Consider the following 16,778-nt stretch of genomic DNA (forward strand, 5'->3'; position numbering starts at 1 on the left):
CTGGTAAAATGCAAATAATTCAGCTGATGAATTCATAAATAAAAAATATTCATCATTTCACTCATCTGCTAGATGAAGATTTACCCAACACATTTCCATTCGTCTCTGTCGCATACATCTCACCCCACACATTTTTTTTAATTTCATCAAAAAATTAAAAGAAACAAGAGTTAAATTTAAAAAAAATGATTATATTTACACGCACTACTGCGTATTAGTACGCCAGAGTTGTTCGAAAATGAACCAATTCGTTGCATCGGTTGATGTGATTACGACTTCAGATCTGGAAATGGTCTTATGGTGCTTACGGACTAAACCAACGACGATTTTGGGCCAACTTTTTAACTAGCAGGAGCGTACAAAATATCGAAATAAAAATTAAATTTAAAATTGAAATTAAATATCAAAATCAAGCTAAAGAGGGAGATTGAGCTAAAATTAGATCATCGTTGATGTTTTGAATTACAGCAATGTTTTGAATTACGACGATACGCATTTAAAACCAGAGAAATATTATAATTTCTCTGCTTACGAGCGAAAAAAAATATTGTTAAGTCGTCACGAGATGTTACTGTATTTCCACGTGGATGATCGATAAAAAAAAAACAATTCATAAAAAAACGCGGTATCGGATGTCGGTGATTTGTCAAAGGGTTTTTTTTCTTTCGTCGAAATAAAATTAATAATCACACATTATCCGATAAATTTTACCTCTGAAATGATTTAATTACTTGATTTATTTCGACGAGAGAAACAATTGAAGAATAAAAAAATCCGTTTGATGTGACCGACAACACCCCGGGTTAGCAAAAATCGTTGGACCACCCATACTAATATATGATATATTCTCAGTAACTGCGCATTACGGCGAAGTAAAAATAATAATTATTTGATTTTTTTTCGATCTTAGTGCGTATCTTCGTAAGTCAAAACATCTTCGACAAACAAAAATCGAGGATTACCTGTATGTGATTGTTGATGATCTAATTTTAGGTCAATCTCGAAAATTTATTTAAATTGTGCATGTTCTGTTTTAACTTTCAATATTTAATTTTAATATAATGATTATAATTTAATTTTGATACTTGAATTTAATTTTAATATAATAATAATAGTTTTAATTTTGATATTTAATTTAAATTTTTAAATTTAATTTTTATTTCGATATTTTGTACGCTACTGGTTTTAAAAGTTGGCCTGTGGGCCGTTCGTTGGCTTGGTGCGTACGCACCATTATGGTCTGTACGCACCAAACCAACGACGATTTTGGGCCAACTTTTAAAACCAGTAGCGTACAAAATATCGAAATAAAAATTAAATTAAAAAATTGAAATTAAATATCAAAATTAAGCTAAAGAGCGAGATTGAAGTCATGAAGTCACGAAAAGTCAAAAAGCTTTTCATTGCGACTCAATAACAAACCGAAATAGAATTTCGATGAAACGTCGTAATTACAAAAAATTTATCGATTTGCTAAATATAACAAACGACTTAAAGCCATACTCGAATATCAGAATTGCAACATTACCAAGTTGTTGAGCAATGGCTTTTGTCTAGGTCCGCAACATGATACAAGATCAAAAACCACAACCAAATATTGTTGTAAATAAATTATTAACATACACAATTCTGTAAATCATAATGGTTCAATTTAAAAAAAAAAGTCAATCAATATTGGTACAGCGAAAAAAAAAACAATAAAATAAAATTCATTTGTTTTGATCGAACAAAACAAACGAAACGCAATGGAGGGGGAAGTTAAAAAAACAAAAGAATACATTTTTAAATTTGAATCGAATCGAACGTCGTACGATCGACGACTATTGTCAAAGCGGGGATGCAAACATGGGTTTACACACACACACATAAATCCACCCTTATCGACGGGTTTGCATTGCATCGAGTGGCGCGCAAATGTCAAATTTACGCGCAATTTTTACACGCACACACATGTTGCGCCATTGAGGCGCGGACGAGTCGGGGATGCAATCTTACGTTTGTTCTTGGCATTCTTATCCATGAGCATGTTGATCTGGTCGTGCTTGTGCCAGGCGGCCATGTCGGGCCGCGCGCTTCAGCACAGCATGCCGCCGCCACACCTGGCTGCCACTGTCGTCGCTCTGCTCTTCTCTGCTCTGCTACAACTCCATCGTGGTGTCACCCGCTTTTGCACTCACCTGACACTCGCACTCGCACTCGCACTCACACTCGCACTCGGCGAATACTCGACTTCCGCACTTGCACTTGTGGTGCGGTTTGACAGCGCTCGGGGGAGCGAGGGACGGGGCGGGGCGGGGGCGGGGGAGGGGGACAGGCGCCGACCGGCCGCCGCGAAGAAACTGCAACCGCACACCGTGCACTGTACACTGTTCACTGTACACTGCACTCTCGAATCCGATCGATACGATGGCAGCACACACGTGCGCCAAACAAATCGCAGTTCTTTTGTTTTTTTTTTATTTATTGACTTTCGAACGGAATTAATTTTTTGAAATTAATTAACGTACGCGCACGTTATGTAACCACACGCACTGCAATGTATACATACACACACACACACACACACACACTAGCACTGGCAGTAGCAGTCGCACGCATAGGAACGCACGCTCGCGGCTCGGGGTGACGTTTGAGCGTTCGAGCGTGTGGGCCGCTCTGGCAGGTTAGCCGGTGACGTAAAGAGGCGAGCCGGAGGGAGGGGGAGGCGAGGGGAGGGGGCGTGAGGTTGGGGAGACGGTCCTCCGAATTTCGCGCGAAAATCCCTCCGGAGACGATGTCGGGAGGGGACGAGGGAACGAGGGAACGAGGGAACTGGGGGACGAGTGTTGAGTGTTGGGTGTAAACACGCGCGAGGTCGCCGACCCTTGGCGGAGCGGCGCTCTTTAGCCCGCAGAGCCGCTTTGACTGGCGGTCGGGAGACGAAGGACTCGCCGAAGCCAGCGGCGACCTTCGACGGGAGACAGGAGAAGGAAGACGAGCGCGCGCGACTCGTCCACACTGCGAATCGGATCGTTCGCCTCTTCGCGGTGCGCCAATTGCCAATTGCCAATCGCCAATCGGCAATCGCCGGTCGACGCGGCCGCGGCTCTCGGTGTCGGCGGCACGCGCTGCGCCGACCCGGACGGCGAACGCGAACGGCGCTCACAGTACTGCCAACTTGACACCTCGCCGGCTGCCACTACCACTACCGCTTCACTCGCCGCCACCACTTCGCATCGACATTACTACGGCACGGCACTCGTTCTGCGCTTTCGGACCACCGCTTCGGCCAAAACTTGCTAATTTTCTCTACCAATACCATAATTTTACAATTTGTCAACACGTGAACACTTCAACATATCGTCGATCTGCTAAAATGAGATCTAATAAAATTTGTAGATGAATATGTGCAGTATTTGTGGGCCAATTTTCGGTAAAAATCACTTTTACCGTTAGCGTAAGTTACAGTACTTAGATCTCAAACGCGCTTGCGATTTTTTGCCGCCTGATCATTTTTTGCACACACTTGCGACTAAACAGTCGGAACTTAGTCAGTTACAAAATTGATTTTACAGAAACGCGTTGTGTTGTTGCTCTGATACACAGGCGTCATTTGAGGGGGCTGGAGTGAGCAGCCCCTATTTCAACGAGACTATCCACGTTGTTTGTATTATTATGAATTTGAATAAAAATATTAAACCAACAAAAATAGAATATTGAAATTCTTTAGAACACTGTCAGGTGTAAATACGTCGATTTTTCCCAGAAAAAAAAAGTTAACCCAAATATATTTTGTTTTGTTTATTTTGCTTTGAAATATATTTATAAAACTCGTTTATCTTTTAAAGTTATTTTACTATTAATTCTATTGGTTAATATATAAATTTTAATATAATACACCCCCCCCTCCCCCCCCTAGAAAATCATTCCTTACTGGTCAAAATTTTTGCCCCCTCCTGAGAAAAGCTGAAATGAAGCCCCCGCTCTGATGTTGCGATTAAAATCAAAAGAAAAGTGTAAACAATAATATTGGGTACATCCCCTTATTAGTCATAGGCTTCTAAAAGGACAATTTCATAAAATTCATCTCTATTTGATGTCATCCTAAGAAATTTTTAGAAAATGTTAAAATTTTTTTGAATAAATGGCTGTCTAGGGGCTGGCGAATTAACACGTCCATTTTTTCTTTGTCTACCACGAAATCCCCTTCTATAGAATTGATTATTCCTCGACATATTTCCAACGAGCGCTTGATCTTTCATATCAATCTCATCTTCTTCGAAGCTTTTGAGTGCCGAACTAAACATTTAATTTTTAAAGTAATATTGACTTTGTCGAAGGGCCCTATGGGACCGTCGTCACAGTCAATATTAATTACAGTATTACCTGTGTTCAGCTCTCATATAGCCACCACAGGTGGCTATATATTTATCGAAATATATACCCTCGTGTAAAATCAGCATAATAGAGAGTAGAGACCACCCCACATTCGAACAATTTATTCAAATACTAGTTGTCAAATATTTTATACAGCGTTCCTGAATTACTTTGATCGTGGTTTTTTGATTTCTAGCGTGTTTTGAGGTGGAAATAAGAGTCGGAATTTGCCACTAGTAATATTACCGAGTACCTTTTGGATCATCGATGGTACTCCTATTCAAAATTATTAATTATTAGTAATATTTGATTAATTTAAAAATTAATTGGCGTAAATGCATTACTTTAATCTCAATGTTTATCAAGTGTAGTGTTTCCCCAGCCTGAAGAGCGGCTATCTATTTCTTAGAAGGCATGAAAATGAGTTTCGGTGAAAGGTGTAGGTGTAGGTGTAGGTGGCGAAAAGGAAAAACATAGACAAGCGGCGATCTGCAATGGGCAATCGGCGAGTAGCGAGCGGTGTGACGTCGACGTGTGGCAATCGAAGAGGTGCAGGTTCGGGCGTTTGTGCGTGCGACGCCCTCATCTCCTCGTGTCGTCCAGAGTCCAGTGTCGCAGTCGAGCGACGGAAATGCCGAGAAGGGGCGGAGGCGCGGGCCAAGGGGGCGCTTCTGGCGGGGGAGGAGGTGGGCGCCGCTGGAACAATGATGGCGGCGGCCGCATGCACAACTACAATGGTAACTTCGGTAATTAACTCTCTTATCCAAATTTCTATTTGTCATATCGTATTTGTGTATTTTTCGATGCGTTTCTATGCACTTATTACTAGTTTCTACTTCATTCCCATTGGATGCGTTTTGATATAGAAGTGTCAATAATTCCAAGATGATCCCACATACATATATCTTCTAACAAACGATTTCGAAGGAGACTTTGTATTTAACTATCGTTGGTTCGTAGAATCCGTGAAGATAAAGTTACTAAAAAAAAATATGAATATTCAAATAAGATAAAAAAATTCGGTTGAACCCGAGATACGGGACCGCTGCTGTCTGGCTATTTTGTGTGCGAGTGTGAATGTCGTCAGTATTGCCAGTGTAGAATAAAAAACGGCTTGGACGATAGTGCGCAATTATCATACGTACCTATACAATATTTAGAATTTTAAACAATCATTTTCAGTACACATTATTAAAATTTAAAAGACATTTACCGATAGAAATATTATGTTTACCAACCCTTTTTTGAGTTGCTTTAAAAAGCATCGTCATCGTCTCTGCTCGTCCGTCGACCGGTCGACAGTACGCAATAAGCGTAAGTGTCGGGAGCAACTCAAAAAAGTGGTTAGTAAACATAATATTTCTATGGGTAAATGTCTTTTAAATTTTAATAATGTGTACTGAAAATGATTGTATAAAATTCTAAATATTGTATAGGTGCGTATGATAATTGTGCACTGGCAATACTGACTACACACACACAACAGCCACTGATATCAGCGGTCCCGTATCTCGGGTTTAACCAACAATTCTAATAAATTTAATAAAATATATTCTATTAGATTAGCCATGTTTAAACGGTTTGTATTACAAATACCGAGCGAAGCCGGGTAAAACACTAGTCTAATATATAATTTCGAAAGAGACTTTGTATGTAAGTTTTGGTTCATAGAATCTGTGATGTTAAATTTAATAATAAAAAAAAACAAATGAAATTTAATAAAATGTTTACTATTAGATTAGCCATGTTTAAGCGGTTTATATTACGAATACCGAGCTAAGCCAGATGAAACCACTAGTTGGTAGATATTTTAGTATGTCTTTATCGATTATTTTTCAAATTCATATGTGTATGGTTTATAGAACACGATGATAGAAGAGAAAAGAATCAACGCCGTGTCAGCTTCAAACAAAATTCCAACAAGAACAAAAATAGAATGTTTGGTTCAGCGCTCAAAAGACTCGAAGAAGATGACATTGATATGAAAGATCAAGCTGTTGTTGGAAATATATCGAGAAACAATCAATTCTATAGAGGGGGATTTCGTGGTAGAGGAAGAAAAGACGGACGTGTGAATTCGCCAGCCCCTAGACAGCCATTTATTCCCAAAAAATTGATACAAGGCTCATCTCCCTGGTATCAAGTTACCATTCCTTACGGAAACAAGCACGAAAAAAGTTTTATTTTGAAGGCACTTTTGACTGCACTGGCACCGGATATTTTTATTCCACATTGTTACAATATTGTTGGAAATACGGCCATATTTTATGTGGACGAGTTCTCTATAGCCGAAAAACTGAATCAAACCGATCGAAAAATTACCCTGCCGGACGGTTTTAAATTAGGTGTTAAAGTCAAGAGTGGGATTCCACATGTCACTATTGAAGGCAGTGTTATTGAAAAGATGAAACTAGCAATGGCAAACAGATATAATGCAGCAACTAAAGCTTTGGATCTGACTAAATTTCACTCCGATCCCAGTAATTATATTGGTTTTTTTTTTGTCATAATTTTCTTTACGAGTTCATGATGGTTAACTTTTTTTATTTTATTTTTTAGGTTTGATTGATGTGTTTTGTGCTCTTTTCCGACCTTCGATATTAATCGCGGCAGTTGACATAATTGCTGAAAACATTCCAGACCTTGAGGCTTTAAATCTGAACAACAATAAAATCCACTCAATAGAAAATTTTAAAGGAATTTCCAAAAAATTGCCTAATTTGAAAATTCTTTATTTAGCAAATAATCGAGTAAGTATTCATTTTTAATAATAATTATAATGTATTGAGCTCAATGACAGTGAATATAATGCTAAAAGGCGTTACGAGTGCAACAATATTTTATTTTTAATTGAGCTTTTTTGATTTTATTACTTCATTAACATTTGATGTCTTTGAATTTCAGATACCACATATAAATTCATTGGAAGCATTAAAAGGATTTCCCTTAATGGAACTATTTTTAGAAGGAAATCCTTTGGCTGACCGTTTTAAAGAAAAGGATATTTACATTAGGTAGAGTATACATTGGTTTAAGGTAAAGGTGATGACTTTTGTTGTAGACCAGCTAAAAGCTTGATTAAAAGCTAATTGAAATTATGTAGAATTTCTTGAATGGAACAAATTTTCAGAACAAAGGGTAAAGTTGGTGGTCAGTTAAAATGAAATATTTTTTGTTTCGTTTTTTTTTTCTAGAATTGATGTGTATTAAAAAATAAAATACCAATACCAGTTAAATTGATTCTTTCGATTTGCTTTAATACAATTTTATTTTTGCGACATATCTATTTCCAAACGTTATTATTTTTACTGTATTGAAATGTGTAGTCAATTTGTTTGCAGTTAAATTAATTTTAAAACCATATTTGATGATATAAGTGATTCCATTTGGATTAATTTAAAATGAAAAATTTATTAACTGAAAAATAAGCTACCTTTGTAATATTTAAGAACACGATTTTCATCATAGTCAGATGTGAAGTGTGGGGTATCAAATGGTGTCGTCTCTATTCAGAGATCATCGTGCACCATTGAGTGGATGTAAAATTGAGCACCGCACCATATGATATTTAGTGAGTACACTGCCTTCGGTTGTATACCATTTTAATGCGTACTTGATGGAGATAAAAATTGTACTCGCTGCTATATTACGGTGATATTGGCAACCGTAGTCATTGCAATTATATCGCTATCCTCCATTGGTGAACTTATTTTGTATAACCTTAGAGGAAGACTATGTGTTGGTTGCCATTTGGTGTCTCAACTGTGCGCATGGAGATTGAATGAATTTTTTCATCTGACTTTATGCCTGATAATATGTTCTTTATGTATTACTTACTACTGGTGAATACTGGACAGATTTGTCCCATCATTTTGATAACAGTATCCAAATGGAATCAAATTATATTAAATTATTATTAAAATGTCATGCAGCATATATGGTAATGAGGATATTGGTAATGAAGTTAATCGAAATTGACTGTATACCACAATACATTGAAAATATCTTTGATAATTTTGGGATTCTTTATAAATAATTGTATTATTGCAACTATGTTTTCCATTTAAAACAATTATTCAATTACTTTATTAGATCAATTTCATTATTTTTCAATACACAAAATGACATTTTTATTTCATCTGTTTTATTTTCAAAGATTTCCATTAACATTTGTTATTATTAACAGTAAACCAATTATTGAATGTTTCAATGAAATTTTGTTCACTGTACTTTTAAACTGTCTCCAGAGAGGTGCGGAAAAGGTTCCCCAAAATCGCAAAATTGGTAAGAATACTGAATTTTTTCCCATTCAATTAATCCATTCAGGACGGCTGAAATTAACAAAAAGTTTTGTAAAATATCTCAGTGCTAATCACAATAATAATAAATATCATGTGTATGATTTTTTTTTCACAACATCACCTAGGAGCACTGGTCTAAAAGTCAGTATGTATGGCCTGTCCTGGTTGGGTAAAATCTTGATATTAAATACCAATATATTTACATACATATATACATTATAATGTTTGTAATAAAATGAAATAAATTCAATATTACATACTTAATGTGGATTGTCGACAATTTTATGTAAACAGGATGGAGCCGATCTACCTCCCGTCATAGGATTCGATGTATCTGATGATATAAACCTTCCACCGAGTAAACCGTCTTTCCTTTGCAACGTCGAAGGACAAGGGGTTGTGAAACAGTTCCTAGAGCAGTACTTTGCTTTGTACGATTCGGAATCTAGACAGCCACTTTTGGATGCATATCATGAGAATGCAATGTTTTCTCTGTCTGCATCATACGGCTCTAGTCTTAATAATCATAATAATTTTAATAACAAGTGCGTATAATTTTGATCAATCAGTAGTCTAACATTGAGGTATCGCTCAAGAATGTTGATACATTTCCATTTTTTTTAGATTGAATAGCTACACCATGCACAGTAGAAATTTACTCAGAACTCAAGATCGAGACGTTCGGAATAGGCATTTGAAAATAGGCCGGTTGCAAGTCGTTTCGTTTTTGAACGATTTGCCAAAGACACAACACGACCCTTTGAGTTTTACGGTAGATCTTACGGTGTTCACGGTAAGAATATTTAATTTTTAATATTGAATTAATAATCAATATGTCATGTTAAATAAAACTTTCACTTTATTTTAGCCTACAATGCTAATGCTTACAATTAATGGAGTCTTTAAGGAAACGACAATTCCCACTTCTTCCACATCCAACAGACAGTGGTTGCCACCGATACGGTCGTTCCATAAAACATTGGTAATTGTACCTTTTGGTGGAGGATTTTGCATCAAAAATGATATTTTGTATGTGACAAATGCCACCCCTGAACAGGTATGACATTATTTGAATCGACTTGCTGTAATTGTATGTACATATGTATGCTTACTCTACATTACAACTGTTTTAAATAGGAAGCGAAATGCTTTAAAACCCCAGTGTCGACACCTACTCCTGTACCTGTGCAAACGGCGCAAATACCTGCTATGACTGCGCCTCCAGTGTCTGCTAATTACGCTCCCAATGCTGACCCTCGCCAGCAAATGCTTCAAACATTGGCAACTTATAGCAATATGAACTTGGAGTGGTGTACTAAGTAAGTTGTTTTGTTGTTGTGAGGTGTGTGTCGATTATTTGAATTTGTTCTTATTTATTAATGTTTTTTTTTTTAATTCACAGCTGCTTAGAACAGACACAATGGAATATAGAAAAAGCTGTGATAATATTCGATCAGCTTCACAGCCAAGGAAAAATTCCTCCTGAAGCATTTATCAAGTGATTTTAATTGTAAAACTGTTTGCTTTATAAATTTACTTTTGACTAAATTAAGAATGTTGTCTGAAATAATTTGTTTTTTGAAGGACGAAAGGAATAAAGATGTGTATTTTTTTCGAGTATTACTATAATGTTTTAATTTTAAATTAGTTTAGTTAAAACATTTTTCAATTAGTTTATAGTCTAATATTCTACTTCTCTATTATTGAGCCTGTTTCTAATAATTTCCTATATTTTTGTATATATTGCAACATTTTTTGTTTTTGTTACAAATAGAATGTAAGTAGAATATTTGACTATGGAATATGTATATTACGAGATTCCCCGAACATATTGGCATGCTCGACTATTTATTGTATAAATTCAAATTTCAGAAAGGATAAACTTTTTATTTATTTTTTTTCACAATTTTTCATGAACTTACATTAATCTTATTAAGAATAAATTTCTTAATTGAATTGTTATTAGTAAGTTGCTAAAAGAAATATCGCCAATCCTTCAAGTTATTTATCTGAAATATTTTTATTTCTTTAATTGAACATAAAAACGTGTTATTCAATGAATAATAAAACAAATGAGTAAAACTTTTAATTTTAATTGAAAAATAAGTTAGAATGTGTTAACATGAAGGATTTGCAATAATGTACATAAATAGAGAAAAAAATATTAAACAATTATTTTGAGTAATTAGAATAAATGTCACATTTTAATTGTTATCATAGAAGTAAACAAATTAAATAACTTATGCTATAAATAACATGTGTCTTTGCAAAGTAAAAGCTGAACTGATGAATTAATAAAGTACAAATACATGATTGGAAAATGTCTTTTTATTTTCTTAAAATTATTTTTTTATGAAAATCGTCTTTGATCATGAATTATGAAGTCAAAATTTCTAATAATAAAAAAAGAACCACATTAATAAAAACATAATCTGTTGAAAACGCATATTAGATATTTTTCAAGTTAGTCTTAAAAAATTTCTTGGTAACTGCATTTGGTTTGCTGAATTTGGCATCTGGAGTGGTTTTTTGTGCAGTCTCGTCCTTAAATATATTTGTAAACAAAGTAAAATCTTGACATTACTAAAGAATGAAAGAAAAAAACCGAAAAAAAGTTACCGTTGGAAATAAATAACAGTTTTTAGATAGCAGCTTGGTAAAGGTTTCTACAGGCTTAATATGATGCAATGGAGAAGTAGAACCTGTAGTATTCCTGGAACGTCGTGGTCGTTTTTCCTGCCAAAAAATGAATGTTAACAAACAATGATAATTTAATGATCTTTTGAACAATATTTTATAATGTAATACATGGCATACATCACACACATAACTGTCAAGGCTACTATCGCTCTGACAAGACCAGTCTTCATCATCAAATTTATTCTTCAAATGCACAGTTTTAGTATTACGTTTCGTTTTCCTATTGTTATGCTAAAAATTATATGAATTTATTTTTACTATTATTATGTACAATTGTAAAATATTCAATATCATATTTTATGCATGATTGTACATATACATACATATTTAAAACGAATCAATGAAATGGTAAAATTATTTTAAAATAAACATCACTTTATGTAAAACAAAAAAAAAACTTACTACTTCACTCTTCTCAGAAGCATTTTTTTTAAGAGTTACAATTTCTTCACACAGCAACTGAAATTAATTTATTTATTTAAAAAATATTTTATTTGCTACTAATTTTGTTTCTACATAGTGGAAACGTTCTAGAGAATTCGGTATAAAATACAAATCTAGCTAATATATGTAGATGCAATGCGCTTGCGAAAATTGTGGATTGGTTTCATATCTTTGGTTGATATTTTACAATTTTTTAATAATCAAAAAACATATAATATTGTAGAATCAATAGTACCAGAGTATTTTTGATGAGTCATACATACTTTAATTTAAAAAAGTGTTATATAGAGGAAAAAATAGATTTGGCTACTTTTTCTGTGATAGGTGGAGTTTTATTTACCAATTTAGTATAGAATTATGAATTTAAATATTCAGTATGAACTAATGGGTATTGTTGCATATTCGATAAAAAAATATCATATATGAAGTAACATTATTTTTTTACCTCATTATTTTTTTTGTATTCTTCTATTGCCTTTTCATATTTGGCATCAGTCTCCATCAAGGCTTTATACTTCATCATTATGCTAGTGAGTCCAGAAGACTTTTCTTCGACTTCTTGCTTCAACCCATCATTCTGTTTAACAACATCTTCACTAAAATGTGTTTTGAAAAATAATATCAATTGAAAATTTATGAAATTTGCAACGACGTTATAATAACATATATATATTTTTACATTTGCGCTTTGTATGTATTTTTCAACTCATCATAAATGGTTTTGAAAGCGTTCAATTCCTTTTCAAATTCGTCTTTTACCAAATTTTCCTTATCAAAAGACTGTTGAAGAGATTTCAACTCTGTTTCAAGTTTGAGTTTGTCATTTTCCCAATTTAAATGGTCTTTTTTAGTGTATTCGTTATAATCATATAATTCTTTTTCTAGTGAAGAACTCTTTTGTTGAAATTCTTCCATACAGATTGTTTTTTTATTTATTTCCTATATTATACGGCAAAAAGTAATGACAATTTTAAAAACATAATGCTCAATTAAAAAAATGTGAGAAGTTACCTCGCGTAAATCGTTCAGTTCTTTTTCATAAAACATACTTTTCTTTAATAATTCTTCTATATAGTTTTGTTTCTCAACTTCTAATGACTAAAAAATTAATTAAATTGAAATTCGTATATATACAAGATGATATATATATATACATATATACATGAATAACAATTTTTTTTTGACTAGTGATCGTAAGTAAAAGTAAGAAGAGGTTAGTAAAAAATAATAAATTTGCAGCTACGTTATATGATGTTTGGAGTTCCTGGAGTTTTTCTTTAATCACATCGTTCTTTTGTAAAGCACTTATTGATAATTTTTCTTTATCCAATATGATTTCTTTTTTTCCCTTTATATCTTCTTCTAAAATAAATATACTAAAAAAAACACAACAAGAAACATTCTTCTAAATTTAGTTCATACTTAAATAAGAGTATGTTAAGATAATAACATTTTAAACTACATATGTATGTATTTACCGCTGGATATACTGCTCGTTGATTTCCTTTAATTTTTTCATTTCCTTTGATAATTCTTCACTTACTTTTTGGTGTTTAATGAGAAGTGACGAATTTGTGTCATCTTTCTGTAAGATAATAAATAAAGAACCATGAAAATAATGACGGTTAATAAATTTAATATATTATACGTATATAGATGAAAATTGAAATTGGCAGATTAATGGTTTTATAATCTCTGTACGTAAATCGTTGATATACTCATGGTGTTTTTACAATTTTAAGTGATTTAATAGTGTCCTCTTGACAAATAAATCGTTTCTTCATGTGATCAATGAACTCATCCATGTTTGTGTTTCTCCTTTCCCAATTACTTGTCGAGTCTAAGCGTAGCTGTTTTTCTGCGGCCACTGAAATATTATTTTGTATTAAAAGTAATGAACATTTATATGCATGTATGTATGTATTAGCTGTAAAAACAAAAAAAATCAATACATTGTGCTTGGAGACTTTCAATTGTCAATCTCTGCTGTTCTGCAGTTTCCACGTGGTTATCCTTCATTTTTTGAAGCATTTCTATGGCTTGTTTATAAGATTCAGACAGCTTTTGACGATCCTGTTGGCATCCGTTGATAATTGTTCGTAATGCAAGTGAATGAGTCTCAAGTGTCTTTTGAACCAGTCTGCTACTATTGATTCTACAATATTATATGTGGATCAAATTATTTGTTATACTATTATTAGTATAACAAATAATTTGATCCACATATAATATTGTAGTTTATTATTAACATATATTAGTATACTAGTCGCAAATTTACTTATTTAAAACATCTTCTCTCATCTTCAGTTCATTACGATACACTCCATCAAGTTTTTCATATTGGGAAGATTGTTGGTACAAATCTTTTTGTTGCACCTCTTTGACATTCTCCAAATGTTTTATTTTATGTTTTAACTCTAAGTTGATAGCGTCATGTTCGACCTACAAATAGTTGAAAAAAATAGATAGTATATATTTTTGAAGATTAATTTTTTTATATTCATTTGTTTATAAAATCTATTTTTTGTAAAAAAAATGTCATATTATTTTGAGTACTGCATTATATTATAAAACTTAGCGTTACTTTTATTTTAATTATGTTTGCAGCCTCTTGGGCTAAATTCACTTCTAAACTGTAATTGTCATCTTTAGTCAGATGTCTTTTCCGCACATTGTTGCCACTTTCCTTGGTCGGTAAACTTTTTAACATCTCACGGGGCCTATTCATGTGTTCTTTGCTAGTCTGGGAAATAACAAACAAAATGAAATTATGCAGTGCATTCATTTTAGTAGAAGTTGTTGAGTAGATTTCTGTAAAATTTGCAAATATGTACACTAGAAATGAAAAAGTTTAATCAGTAATATCAAGGTAAAATAAGTAAGAAAATATTACAGTATACATATGTATTGTTATTAGTTTTACTATTTAAGGTCTGTAGAATTTGTTTTATTTTCCTTGCTATAACAACGGTGAAAATTTTCGAACGTCCACACCCTTCGCGGCCGAAAGTGCTGCTGATACAGTGCTGCCATGAGCGAAAATGTTTGTCACATAGGGCGTGTGGCCACAGTAAAAAAATAATTACATGCGTAAACATACGCACTGTTTATTTAAATTTCATTCCTGAAATTAAAATATGCATACATATATATCAATAACAAAATATAATTTTGATTACAAGGTTTATATTAGTATTTTTTGTATTTCAAAATTACCTGCCATGTTTGAAAAAAAATTAGTAACTTTTATTAAATCACAGTAGATGGCACTGCTTTCTTTTTGGCATTTTAACGATTCATATTCAGCGCAAACACATCAAATCTCGACCACGTTTACTTAAAATAAAAAATTATGAATTTAAATGCTAAATACATACGAGTCTTTGTTCGTTTACCATATACTCGTTATAATGTGAGCGTATCACGCTTTTGAATTGTTCGCTGATTAGTATGAGAGACAGGGAAAATGATCATTTCATTTCGACAATAAATTTTATCATCATTTAAATAAGAGATAAGATGGATGCCCGCGTCTGTCGTGCGAGAAGATTTTTACCGTTTTCATTGTTGACACGGTAAATATGTGTAGATTGATAAAATTGTAGGTGAGTGCTCAATTTAAATTTCACGTGCACACATCATTTTTTATTTGAATAGTTGATACTCGAAAAAAGAAAATAATTGTACCTGCATATTATAAATTTATTAGGTCATAATGTTTTTTTTTTAATTTTGCATTCTTATTTTGTTGATAATTTTGAGGCAAATAGCATTATAGCGTGGAAAAAACCTTTTACGACACAGATGCTAATTTTCATTTTGAGAAAATTTTCAAAATATTTATTTTCGTATTGTACATATTCGGCATGTTGAGTCGTTTATGTATTTATTTTTACTTAAATATTTATATATGTACATACATACATATGTACATACATACATATGTACAAAAAATATCTGCATGTCGTTCCTGTTAACTTGATGATAAACATACTGTATTTACAAGCTTTTTATTTTATAATAATAAGTATTATATTTTTTCCCATAGTGGAATTTTTTAACGTTCTTTCGAAGGAAACTTCGCTGGTTTAAGTTTATAGATAAGATTTGAAAGTCCGTAGTTTATTATCATCAGGTGTTCCTGTAAAAGTATACATATACATATTTACCTATATAATAATAAAGCGAACGTTCGTCCGAAGCTTGTAGGAGCTGAGATGAATAATGCTGAAACTTTAAAATTAATTAACTTGGCAACCCAAAAACTCTGTCAAATATTATATTAAATTTATAAAAGAACCGTAATTAATTCACGAAATCCCAAAAAACTTTCAATTATGTATTATGGAAATATTTAAGACTTTATTAAATAATCAAAACTCTATAAAGTGTGCTTTAACTTTTTAATTTACCTATATTTTTATATTACTAATGTACATGTATATGTACATACATATACAAAGCTGAATAAAGGCGTTTCAGTTTTGATTGCGATATAAATATCAGCTGCGACAAATTCTTTGGATATTTTGCGTTTGCAGATATGTACATACATACATACATATGTGCTTACATACATATAACATGATACATCCCCGAGAAAATACTCCACACCATATTCTTAGCCTCGAAAGTCTAAAATTTCAAGAATGAACTATGAGTTGAGAATCTAAACTTGAGATGTCGGGATTTGTATGTCCTTCAAATATTTAGAAAATCATCAGAATTTGTAGCTATTCGCTATTAACTGTTGGATGGAAGCTTCTTCAACTCGCTTCCATTCAATTCGGTTCTAAATGACTCTCATCCATCAAACCTTACACATTTCTGAGCAACCTTCATTTGTATTTCTCACTTGATGTCCTTTGTGCATCCTTTTAAGATACATATTTATTTCGTTCATCCATTACCAATTTAATATTTTCAATCGCTCCACCATTTAAGCTCCTCTATTAAAATCTCTCAAGCATGTGTTAT

At 33.1% G+C, this 16,778-nt stretch overlaps 4 protein-coding genes across 7 annotated transcripts in view; 2 read left to right on the forward strand and 2 right to left on the reverse strand.

Moving 5' to 3' along the window:
• The window catches only part of mnb (minibrain), a 70,263-nt gene extending 67,065 nt beyond the window's left edge, over positions 1-3,198 (reverse strand). For 2 of the 3 annotated variants that reach the window (XR_013260948.1, XM_077437043.1), the window contains exon 1: positions 1,996-3,198. Coding sequence is in view for 2 of the 3 variants with exons in the window: in XM_077437043.1 (XP_077293169.1) it covers positions 1,996-2,059 (64 nt within the window). In the remaining variant the exon portion in view is untranslated. The remainder of the gene's footprint in view (positions 1-1,995) is intronic. The other variant, XM_077437044.1, reaches the window with a different exon arrangement.
• The window catches only part of LOC143916129 (uncharacterized), a 305,722-nt gene that overhangs the window by 113,165 nt on the left and 175,779 nt on the right, over positions 1-16,778 (forward strand). The window lies entirely within an intron of this gene.
• sbr (nuclear RNA export factor small bristles) lies at positions 4,836-10,975 on the forward strand. 2 transcript variants are annotated; one of them, XM_077437041.1, is made up of 10 exons: positions 4,836-5,102; positions 6,219-6,836; positions 6,916-7,106; positions 7,261-7,370; positions 8,604-8,640; positions 8,952-9,202; positions 9,282-9,450; positions 9,526-9,714; positions 9,795-9,976; positions 10,060-10,975. In XM_077437041.1, the coding sequence occupies exons 1-10, from the start codon at positions 4,988-4,990 to the stop codon at positions 10,157-10,159; spliced, it is 1,962 nt and encodes a 653-aa protein (XP_077293167.1). In that variant the 5' UTR covers positions 4,836-4,987; the 3' UTR covers positions 10,160-10,975. The 2 variants fall into 2 exon arrangements, with proteins under 2 accessions (XP_077293167.1, XP_077293168.1); XM_077437042.1 differs by having other exon boundaries at positions 4,856-5,093.
• Positions 11,106-15,244, reverse strand: LOC143915863 (uncharacterized). The gene is made up of 13 exons (XM_077436684.1): positions 15,018-15,244; positions 14,725-14,925; positions 14,386-14,544; positions 14,080-14,243; positions 13,754-13,956; positions 13,535-13,668; positions 13,280-13,386; positions 13,045-13,177; positions 12,813-12,899; positions 12,508-12,740; positions 12,247-12,397; positions 11,277-11,393; positions 11,106-11,201 (listed from the first exon to the last, which is right to left on the reverse strand). Exons 3-13 carry the CDS (start codon positions 14,527-14,529, stop codon positions 11,106-11,108), a joined length of 1,569 nt encoding a protein of 522 aa, XP_077292810.1. The 5' UTR covers positions 14,530-14,544; positions 14,725-14,925; positions 15,018-15,244.

This window comes from Arctopsyche grandis, chromosome 8 (genome assembly GCF_051622035.1).
Source record: "Arctopsyche grandis isolate Sample6627 chromosome 8, ASM5162203v2, whole genome shotgun sequence".
NCBI classification, from domain to species: domain Eukaryota; kingdom Metazoa; phylum Arthropoda; class Insecta; order Trichoptera; family Hydropsychidae; genus Arctopsyche; species Arctopsyche grandis.

Bases quoted from the DNA above. Each gene is read 5' to 3' on its own strand.
- sbr (XM_077437041.1), top strand. From the start codon at position 4,988: ATGCCGAGAAGGGGCGGAGGCGCGGGCCAAGGGGGCGCTTCTGGCGGG. The intron at 5,103-6,218 runs GTAATTAACTCT...TATGGTTTATAG, and splicing joins CAACTACAATGGTAACTTCG to AACACGATGATAGAAGAGAA. The intron at 9,203-9,281 runs GTGCGTATAATT...CATTTTTTTTAG, and splicing joins CATAATAATTTTAATAACAA to ATTGAATAGCTACACCATGC.
- LOC143915863 (XM_077436684.1), bottom strand. From the start codon at position 14,529: ATGAATAGGCCCCGTGAGATGTTAAAAAGTTTACCGACCAAGGAAAGT. The intron at 11,394-12,246 runs GTAAAAAAATAA...ATTTTTTGGCAG, and splicing joins AATACAAAAAAAATAATGAG to GAAAAACGACCACGACGTTC. The intron at 11,202-11,276 runs GTAACTTTTTTT...AATATATTTAAG, and splicing joins ACTGTTATTTATTTCCAACG to GACGAGACTGCACAAAAAAC.